General features: G+C 38.2%; 1 protein-coding gene across 1 annotated transcript; it reads left to right on the forward strand.

Annotated features, from left to right (window-relative positions):
• The first annotated feature begins 11,113 nt into the window (after positions 1-11,113).
• On the forward strand, positions 11,114-11,446 carry LOC132066544 (uncharacterized). The gene has a single exon (XM_059459841.1). It carries the CDS (start codon positions 11,114-11,116, stop codon positions 11,444-11,446), a length of 333 nt encoding a protein of 110 aa, XP_059315824.1.
• The last annotated feature ends 507 nt before the right edge of the window (positions 11,447-11,953 follow it).

The raw sequence follows: 11,953 nt of genomic DNA on the forward strand, positions 1-11,953 counted from the left end.
AGAGAGAGAGAGTTCGGCCATGGGCTGGCCGAACATGCTCCATGAAAATTGAAAGAGAAAAATTATTTTCTCCTTGTTTCTCTACTAATTGGAAGGTCCTCTACAACGTGGAGTAGTTGTTGGAAAAAAGGAAACCATTCGTTTTAGCTATGGAGGATCCTAGCCGAGGGAAGAATTGAGAGGAAAAGGTAAGATTCAATCCTTATTTACATGTTTTATGGATGTTTTGGACGTGTCATAGTGTATGAAATGATAAAAATCATGAAATGTTGTATGATGGTGTGTGGCCGTGGATATGGATTGTTTGTGTAGAAGGAATGAATTGATTTTACTTAGTGTTTTGGTTGTTGTTGTTATGGAATATGTGATGAAAATGAAGATTTGATGACTCAAATTGAAGTTGTGATTGGTTGTGGGCTGATTTAGAAGATAAATGTGATTTCTAATATAGTTTCTGAATTTATGGAAATAATGTTGTAAATGTGTGGATTATTGATGTATTGATGAACTTGGAAGAAAGAAATGTGTTGTTATTGTTCTTATGGAAATTGGTGGTTTCGGGTGGTTCCATGTTGGCTGTTTGAATATTGTTGATTGCTTGGAATGTTCTTAAATCTTGTTTGAATGGTTGTGGACTAGTGATTGAATATGTGAGCATTGGTATTTGTTTGATCGTATGTAGTCTATTTGAATATAAATGAAATGTTGTCAAAGTGTGTAGAAAGGAATTAGTAACATTAGAATGCGTTTTGAATCACTTATGGATGTTGTTAGTATGGTTGTTGGTATGGTTGTTGTTGATTTGGCCGAGTTGAATTCTCGAGGTTGTTGGATTTATAGGGGAGGTGTTGCCCAAATTTTTGTGAATAAGTGTTGGCTCAGAATTGGATTCTTAAGTGACTATGGCTAATGTTTGGTGTCTAACGACATTATTGTAGATCGTGAGAAGCCGAGACGTAAGGTTGGACTAGCGTAGGAAGCGGACGAGGTATGTAAAGCTCACCCTTTTCTTTCTTTGGCATGTCCTAGTTGTAATTAGGCTATGACACGAGCTTCGAGGTAACTCCACTCTTAAGTTCCGAGCATGTTTATGATTCATATTTGCTTTCGATATTAGCATCCTTAATATAGTCATGTCATGGTCTTTATGTTTTGATATGGTCGGAGTTGCATAAAGTTGTTGTATAAACGGTTTTGTTTCTAAAGGATCCTATGTCTAGAAATGTCCGTAACTTTCGTAAAAAGAACCGGATTGCTTTGAAACGTTCGTGGAAAGTTTTGCAACGTATAATGACTTTGATTTTCATGGGAGGGCCCGGATTGGTTGATGTATATCCGTGGTCCCCGAGATTTACTTTTGCATAGTCCTAACGACTTGTTTTCGAAAGAACTTAACATGATTTCCGTTTTGACTTCGGAGCGTCGACTATTTACTTATTCATTGAGTCTGTGATGATGATTTATGTGCATATGATTTCTCACTACTCTGCTCGTGCCAGCCTCAATATGTCCTTCACTGAGTCCCGGGCCAGGACACGCATTCGTGCACATTCCACTGCATTGTTCACCGAGTCCCTCACTAGAGGGCCGGGACACGCTATATATATATATGATGATGTGATGATATGGGGATGGCGGCCAGGATGGCATACCGAGTCCCTTGCTAGCGGGGCCGGGACACGCTATTCACCGAGTCCCTCACTAGAGGGCCGGGTACTATATATATATATATATATATATATATATATATATATATATATATATATATATATATATATATATATATATATATATATTTATGCATGCACATGATGATGACATGATTTTATTTACCGCGTCCCTTATTAGAGGGCCGGGGCACGTTATATGTACATTTTATACATGTATATTATGATTTTACTTACGATATATGTATATGACACGCTATATGTTTTTACGACGGATTTTATGACATTGACATACATGACCTATATTTTCAAAGGCAAGTCTTCTGATTTTCAGTACTCTTTACTTCAGTATGGTCCCGCTTACTATATTTCATGCTTTACATACTCAGTACATATTCCGTACTGACCCCCTTTCTTCGGGGGCTGCGTTTCATGCCGCGCAGGTACACCCAGATGAGCTGAGGATATTAGTAGAAGATGTTCCAGCGGGATTGGCGAGCTCCACTTTCTCCGGAGTGCTGCCGAGTCAGCGTATTATGTTATGGTATCATGTTCCGTGTTAGAGACTTTGCAGACAGTGTCATGTATGATATGTCGGTCTTTGTAAGCGGCTCTATAAGCCGATGTATTGTTATGCATTATATTTACAGTTTTCTTATGATTACAGATTTTATTTGAGTTCAGGAAAATCAAAAGCATGTTTTGTAAAAATCTTTATTATGTTTCCATTGTACGATTTAAGGGCCCAGCTCAGCATGAGTATGGATGTCACGAGAGTCAGAGGGTTCGCTCAGCCCTAGGTAAGGGTCGGGTGCCCATCACACCCTATCGGATTAAGGGTGTGACAGTTGGGTTATTTGATGAACCTTAGTGGTCTTTGGGATGTAGTATAAATAAGGGAGGTGCTGTCCAATTTTCCGAAGGTTATAATATTAGCAAGATATGATAGTTGCGACATTGTTTGTTGATGACGGTATCATTTCACTTGATGTAGACGCAAGAGGATTATGTTAAGCTTTATTGTAGGTTGAGCAGGAGATTATCTAGGTATGTTAAGGCTATCCTTTCCTTCTTTTTGGCATGATCTATGACAAGTCCGAAGCGTAATGATATCCATAATGAATCCACTCCTAGATGTAGGATATCCTGAGTTCCTTGACTTCTTAAGTCCGAAGGGGCATCCATAAGTTGTACGCTTTCATAACGATGTCTAATTCCCGAAGGGTACATTCGTAAAGTTTCCTTATTCCTATGCATTTCACATTTGATTTTTGAGTCTCGAAGGAGACAATGAAAAGGGGAAGGAGTTGCCATTTTTAAGAAAAGGGGCCTAATGAATTCGATGTCCCCATTAATTCATTAGCCTAGGGGACTACTAGTCATGAAAGGTAGAAGTCAAAAGACAATAGAGAAGGTATCAGGATTGTATTCGATATGCATAAACGTTTTGATTTGATACAAGAACTCAACTGGCAAAAAGGAAATAAGTTAAGCCATGCGATGAAAAGAACTCCGGCATTATATGGAACAGAGGAGTTGAAGCATCTCTAAAGTCGGCCAGATGACTATAAAAAACGGTTAATACTCGAAGGTTACTGGTTCATGGGATCATCTTTTAAAAGGGGGGAAGAATAAATTCAGTTATAAGATGAACCACAATATTCCCAAGTTCAAAAGAGAGAAATGCACTGGCTTGAAGGAACCAAAACTCGAGATGAACCAATATATTGAGAATGTGCTAGAGAAAAGTGATAATGGACTAAATGCAAGTATATTATGAGGCAAACGTGAAAAAAAGAGGACGACCATTTCAAGAAATTAAGGTTAGCATCGTAAGCTCGCAAGTTACAACATTCGAGGACGAATGTTTCTAAAGGGGGGAAGGATGTTACACCCCGTACTTTCGAAGAAGCACTTATTAAATTTGAATGTAAGTATTTCGAGCTATGGCTAAGCAAAACAACTTTGGATTATGAGAAATGAAGCATTATTAAATATATTGTATGAGTAAAGGATGAATTAAGATCTTGTAAGTCGTAACCGGGAAGGACAACCTTGGAACTAAAGGACATGACTATTATAAAGTATGATTAATGATAAATATCATATATGGAGAGTTTCGAAAGATTTCAGGACCAAGCAAATCAAAGAAAATAAGTTTGTCAAAAAATTGAAAAAAGTTGGCAGAATTTTGGATAGAATTTTGAGTCAAATTTGGAGGAGTATATCTCCAGGTATATTAGGATTTTTAAGGTATTTGAAAAGCCTAAAATTAATTTCGTCATGTCTAGTTTCCAATGCAACAAACAGCTCGTCGATATGACATCGGAGTAGAGAATTATGGACATTACAATTTAGGTATTGTAGAAGCGGAAATGTTGCCTACGGTAAGAGCTGCTATAGTGCCACCGACTCTAATCCACTATATAAGGGCAAAATCTGACCCTAAACTTCATTTTCTCCAACCCTCTTCATCCAAAAATATATGAGAGCTCCCAAGAAACATTGAGAGGTAACTAGTGAGAGGATTAAAGTGACGGGACTATATACGAGGTTCGGAAAACGTATAGAGTTTTGTGATTCTTGTGCCAAACACCAAATCTTGACGGGGCAAAGGAATTTATCAAAGATAAACAAGATGTCAAGCTCTTCCACCCTTGATTGAGGTAAGAATATTCTTTACCATGGATATTATGAATTGTATCATGGAGATTTAGTTGTTAAAGCTTCGTAAAGTCTATTCGTTGATGAATTGGGAAAACATCGTGTGGGATGTTTTATAGAGCCTATTGGTGCTGATGATGTTGTTATTGCTATTTTTGATTGTTGTTGTTGTTGTTGTTGTTGGGCTATTTGATGAACCTTAGTGGTCTTTAGGATGTAGTATAAATAAGGGGGAGGTCTTTGTCCGATTTTCCGAAGGTTATAATATTAGCAAGATATGATAGTTGCGACACTGTTTGTTGATGACGGTATCATTTCACTTGTTGTAGACGCAAGAGGATTATGTTAAGCTTTATTGTGGGTTGAGCAGGAGATTATCTAGGTATGTTAAGGCTATCCTTTCCTTCTTTTTGGCATGATCTATGACAAGTCCGAAGCGTAATGATATCCATAATGAATCCACTCCTAGATGTAGGATACCCTGAGTTCCTTGACTTCTTAAGTCCGAAGGGGCATCCATAAGTTGTACGCTTTCATAACGATGTCTAATTCCCGAAGGGGACATTCATAAGGTTTCCTTATTCCTATGCATTTCACATTTGATTTTTGAGTCTCGAAGGAGACAAATGAAAAGGGGAAGAAGTTGCCATTTTTAAGAAAAGGGAATAAGTTCCCGTTTTGAACTAAAGTTGCTACGAAGGGAGTCTTTTGATGGTTTCCAAAGATTTTCATGCATTTGCATATTTACATACATGTACGACATCATTTCATAGGGAAGGAGAAAAGGGCTAAGGCGTTATATACGCAAACCACCTGATCAGCTGGTATTACGATAATTATGATGCCCGAAGGGGCCATTATGCTATTATGCCCGAAGGGGCTTCGAGAAGGGCGAAGGCATGCATTATATATATATATATATATATATATATATATATATATATATATATATATATATATATATATATATATATATATATGTATATATATATATATATATATGTATATATGTATATATATGTATATATGTATGCATACTCATGATGCATTAAAAGTTCATATACATATACATTATTCGCAGTGTTGGTTACAGGTACAGATTGAGTATGTTACTCTTTATCATTCGAGTCGAGATATATTGTTTCGGTTCTGCCTTACATACTAGGTACATTATTCGTACTGACATCCCTTAGCCTGGGGGCACTGTGTTTCATGCCACACAAGTGCAGACAGATGAGTAGAAGACATTGGCTATACGATGTTCCCAGGCTATCAACTGGATTGGTGAGCTCCATCTCAGTTCGGAGTGTTGCCGAGTCAAAGTACTTATGTTACGGTATCTAGTATATGTTAGAGACTTTGCAGACAGTGTCCTGTGGGTAGTGCGTCGAGATGTCGACAGTTGTGTATAGTGGCCATGTAGGTCGACGTGTTCGCATGCCTTTGTTTTAAAGATTTTATTATGACCAAAGGTTTTCTTTGAATTAACGATAAGGGAGAAGTCCCTGACTTGGTGAACGAGTTTTATTAAAAGGTTTTTCATGTTTTACTTGGCGAAAGCGTCACTTACATATTCGGTACATTAAAACCTTTTAATAAAACTCGTTCACCAAGTCAGGGACTTCTCCCTTATCGTTAATTCAAAGAAAACCTTTGGTCACAATAAAATCTTTAAAACAGTGCATACGAACACGTCAACCTACATAGCCGCTATACACAACTGTCGACATCTCGACGCACTACCCACAGGACATGGTCTGCAAAGTCTCTAACATATACGAGATACCATAACATAAGTACTTTGACTCGGAAACACTCCGAACTCAGATGGAGCTCACTAATTAGCTGATAGCCTGGGAACATCCTATAGCCAATGTCTTCTACTCATCTGTCTGCACCTGTGTGGCATGAAACACACCGACCCCAAGCAAAGGAACGTCAGTACGAATAATGTATCGAGTACGTAAGGCAGAACTGAAACAATATATCTCGACTCGAATGATAAATAGTAACAGACTCAATCTGTACCTGTAACCAACACTGCGAATAATGTACATGCATATGAACTTTATATATATATATATACACACACACACACACACACACACACACACACACACACACACATAGGAGTGCATACGTATCCTCAACATCATCATCATCATCATCATTACTTTCATTATATCCTTCCTTAGAGGATCAACTATTATAGGATGAGACCAATGGTATCATGAAGATATCAAGAATCATGAGCTTTAGTGCTTCTAAGAATGAATTCATCTTGGAAGACATTATGGAATTCACATGAAGGTATACAATGATGGGATAATGCCTTAAGAAAGAAGGGTTAGGCTTACATACCTCTTTGTCTTCTTAACTACTTAACGTTCACCGCCAAAGCTTGAAAAATCTACATTAAAAAGGATTCATGCCAAGGTTAAGTTCTAAGGACACTCTTATATTCAAACTAGAATAACTCATGAGTTAACGAAAATTGGGCATCATTTCTCCTATTTCATCGACTTCCACCATATCACAAAACTACTTCCCAACAACTATAATAACATCCACAATATCATAATCAAGTAGTCATATTTCATTAAGTTTCACAATTCATTCTCATATTCAACTTATACCAACAACTCTACACCAACCCTTGCACAATTGCATACTACACTTCTTTGTCATCATTAATACCATTCATAACAAGATTATATCTATAGCATACTAAGAATCATGACTCAAGTTAATTTACTACTCAAAAACATCATGAAATCTACATTTAGGCCTCATCTTCTACTTTCTCATTTCACCCAAGTTATTCAACAACTAATCATTCTTAATAACATGAAATAAGCATGAAAACTAACCTTTTATCTAATAAGAATGAGCTTTGGAGCAAGTTATCAACTTGTATGGAAACCCTAGCTTCAATACCCAAGGAACTCTTGAAGTCTACTAACCCTAGCAAGTCTTCCAACACATGGATATCTTGATTCTTGCCTCTTGATCTTTGATTTCTCTTGGGTTTGAGTGTAATATACTTGGAAGAAGGTTTTAGAGCTCTCAAGGGTTTGGGAGAAGCGAAAAAATGAATAATAAGAACAAGGGCCATCTATTTATATAAAAAGAACAAAGCTGCCCGACTAATTTATACGAACACTTATACGGTCCGTATAACTTTATACGATCCGTATAAGTGGTCGTTTAATCCCAACTGGGATTGACCCTTCTCTGGAATGTTATACGGACCATTATATGGACCGTATAAAGTTATACGGACCGTATAAGTGGTCGTATAACCCATTTTTTCCTGAACTTGCTCTCGTCGATTCGTTCAACCTCCAATCCTTATGGAACCTTATTAACACTTATATAACACTTAGTTAACCATCTAAGAGGCCCTATAGCAGCTCCTCAAGACATTACTAAATACGCATCAACTCAACTATTGCGAAAACCTTTTCAAACATGACTTACATCTCACTTCCTTCAACGAACTTAGTTTCACATATTCATATAACTTCAAAATCTTATGGAACTCACTTTAAGCTATATAATACTCTCATAATCCCATAAGGACTTCATATTCACCTTAAGCTCGCATTAGTCTACTCACAATCCAACAATTCAAAATCTCTGATATGTAACATGATGTGTTTTATGCATGTGGACAGCCGGGTCATATTATGAGATATTGTCCGACGAGAGGTGGATGTGGTTACAAGTATATTATCTGTCTTTTCCATTGATATTTATACTTTGATAGATCCTGGTTCTACATTGTCGTATATTTCCCTCTTCGATGCTGGCAAGTGTAATAAAGAGCCTGAATTATTGCGTAAGCCATTTGAGGTATCTATACCCGTGGGTGAGCCTGTAATTGTTAGCCAGGTATATCGAGATTGTGATGTGATGATTCATGACCGCCATACGTTAGTTGATTTGCATGAACTGGAGATGGTCGATTTTGATATTATTACGGGTATGGATTAGCTGGCTTCTTGTTATGCTAATGTAGATTCTTTGGATGAAAATTATTCGTTTTAATTTTTCAGGTGAGCCTATTATTGAGTGGAAGGGAAATGTTACAGCGCCTACAGGGAAGTTTATTTCTTACCTTAAGGCTCGAAAGATGATTGCAAAGGGATATATTTACCATTTGGTGCGAGTGTAATATGGAGGCGGAACCTCCAACTCTTTAGTCAATTCCTATTATTAATGAATTCCCCTGATGAACTTCCTGGTCTTCCTCCAGAAAGGGAAATCGACTTTTCTATTGATGTACTTCCAGATACTCAGCGTATATCTATTCCTCCGTATAGAATGGCCCCTGCTGAATTAAAGAAATTGAAAGCTCAGTTGAAGGATCTTCTAGATAAGGGTTTTATCAGACCCAGTACTTCTCCATGAGGTGCACCAGTAATATTTATTCGTAAGAAAGACGGTTCGTTGAGAATGTGTATTGATTACCGTCAGCTCAACAAGGCGACTATTAAGAACAAGTACCCCTTCCTAGAATCGATGATTTATTTGATCAGTTACACGGCGCAAAGTACTTCTCTAAGATTGATCTTCGGTTTGGGTATCATCAGTTGCGATCCAAAGAGCAAGATATTCTAAAGACAGCTTTTCATACCAGATATGGCCATTATGAATTTCTTGTCATGTCCTTCGGTCTCACTAATGCACTAGCGGCTTTTATGGATTTAATGAATTGGGTCTTCAAGCCATTTCTCGACATCTTCGTGATTGTGTTCATTGATGATATTCTGATATAGTCTCGATCATAAACAGAGTACGCAGATCATTTGCGGGTAGTATTGCATACGCTGCAAGATCGTAAGTTGTATGCTAAATTTTCTAAATGCGAGTTTTGGTTGAATTCGGTACGTTCCTCGGACATACCATCTCAGATGAGGGTATCAAGGTGGATAGTCAAAAGATCGAGGCAGTAAAGAATGGGTCGAGGCCTATAACTCCTACAGAAGTTCGAAGTTTCTTGGGCTTAGCCGGCTATTATCGGAGGTTTGTGGAGAATTTTTCTTTTATTGCAGCTTCTTTAACGAAGTTGACACATAAAGTAGCTAAGTTTCAATGGTTTGATGCTTGTGAAAGGAGCTTTCAAGAATTGAAGAATCTATTAACATCAGTGCTTGTTCTAGTACTTTCTGAGGGATCTGAAGGTTATGTGGTGTACTGTGATGCGTCAAGGGTTGGATTGGGATATGTTCTGATGCAGCATGGCAAGGTTATTGCTTATGCTTCGAGACAATTGAGAAAGCACGAGCAAAATTACCCGACTCAAGATCTTGAGTGGCAGCCGTTATATTTTCTCTGAAAATATGGCGTCATTATCTTTATGGAGTTCATATTGATATCTACACAGATCATAAGAGTTTGCAGTATATATTCAAGCAAAAGGAGCTGAACTTGAGACAATGAAGGTGGCTGGAATTATTGAAGGACTACGATGTTGACATCTTATATCATCTGGGAAAGGTGAATGTCGTAGCTGATGCGTTGAGACGTAAGTGCATGGGCAGTTTGAAGCATATGGGAGCTGATAAGTTTGAGATGACTAAGGATATATATCGATTAGCCAACCTAAGTGTGCGGCTACATGATACAGGGGACCAGGATGTAGTAGTCCAGAATATTGTGGGGTCATCACTAGTAGATGAGGTAAAAGCATGGCAATTTGAGGATCCGAACTTAGCTAAGATTAAGAAGAGAATCCCTTTTCAGAAGAAGCAGTTGTTCGAGCTATCAGATGATGGAATTCTGAAATATAAGGGCCGATGGTGTGTAGCTAATATTGGGGAGCTTCGTAAGCAAATTATGACGGAGATTCACCAATCTTGGTACTCGATTCATCCTAGTTCCACTAAGATGTACCACGATCTTGGGCAGTTATATTGGTGGAATGACATGAAGAAGGACATTGCCACATTTGTGGCTCAGTGTCCCAACTATCAGCAGGTTAAAGTTAAACACCAGAAACCTTGTGGATTGCTTCAAAATATCGAGATTCCAATATGGAAATGGGAAGCTATTAATATGAACTTTATTACAGGACTGCCTAATTCTCGTCAAAAGTGAGATTCCATCTGGGTTATTGTGGATAGGCTTACAGATCAGCACACTTCTTACCTATCAGAACTACGTACGTAGCTGAAGATTATGCCAGACTGTATATCAAAGAGATAGTTCGATTAGATGGAGTTCCAGTTTCTATCATATTTGACGGAGGTGCGCAGTTTAGAGCTAATTTCTAGAGATCTTTCCAAACAGGGTTGGGTACTCATGTTAGTCTCAGCACAGCTTTCCATCCACAGACAAACGGACAGGCTGAACGTACTGTTTAGACACTCGAGGACATGTTACGAGCCTGTGTTCTGGACTTCAAGGGAAGTTGGGAAGATCATTTGCCACTTATTGAGTTTTCCTACAACAATAGCTACCACTTTGGCATACAGATGGCACCATATGAATCTTTATACAGGCATAAGTGCAAGTCCCCTATTGGTTGGTTTGATGTCGGTGAAACAAAGTTGTTAGGACTTGATTTGGTGCAACAAGCGGTAGAAAAGGTCAAGTTGATTCAAGAAAGGTTATTTACAGCTCAGAGTCGACAGAAGTCATACTCAGACAACCGACATAGAGATCTGGAGTTTGCAGTGGGAGATTGGGTATTTTAGAAGATATCACCTATGAAAGGTGTAATGAGATTTGGCAGGAAAGGCAAGCTTAGCCCGAGGTATGTCGGGCCGTATCAGATCATGCAGAGAATTGGCCAAGTTACGTATAAACTTGATTTGCCACCAGATCTAGAGGCAGTCCATCAGGTATTCCATGTCTCTGTGTTTCATAAATGCATAGGCGATCCTTCTCGCATTACTCCTATTGAGAATGTTCAAGTTACGGAGGACTTGTCGTACGAAGAGATTCCTGTCGCCATCCTAGATCGTCAAGTTTGTAAACTGCAAACTAAAGAGGTGGCTTCAGTTAAGGTATTGTGGCAGAATAATAATGTCGAAGAGATGACTTGGGAGGCAGAAGAAGATATGAAAGCTCGATACCCTTATTTGTTCCCATCTTCAGGTTTACATTGACATCCCTGCAATACGATACTTCCTTTGTCATTTCTATTTCTCAAGACATATATATATATATATGTTGTCTTGGGTGTTATTACTGAATTAGGCGCGGCGAATACATCCCGGACCACAGCGGACGACAGTTAAGGTGAGTTATGGCTAACTTGTTTTGATTTCAGCCAAATTGCTATTACTATATTGTTGTGTGGCCTTATGTGGCTTTGGATATTTGTTTGAGCTACTTGACAGGTTTTGTATAATCCTATTTACAGAGGAAACTCTGCCAAATTTTTTTTAAATCCTGAGAGCCGAGATATCCCTCAACATTTGAGGACGAATGTTCTTGGGGGGGGATGTTACACCTCGTGTTTTTGTGCGTTATCATATCATAAGGTGGATAACATGTTACAAAGGTAATTTTATGAGGTATTTAAATAGTATGATAGTCGTATGTTAAGTTTTGAAGTCAAACTAGTTGTGATACGAAAGTCGACAAAGGTCGTGCAAGTTACGTTTGTAAAC

The sequence above is a fragment of the Lycium ferocissimum genome, chromosome 8 (assembly GCF_029784015.1).
Source record: "Lycium ferocissimum isolate CSIRO_LF1 chromosome 8, AGI_CSIRO_Lferr_CH_V1, whole genome shotgun sequence".
Lineage (NCBI taxonomy): Eukaryota > Viridiplantae > Streptophyta > Magnoliopsida > Solanales > Solanaceae > Lycium > Lycium ferocissimum.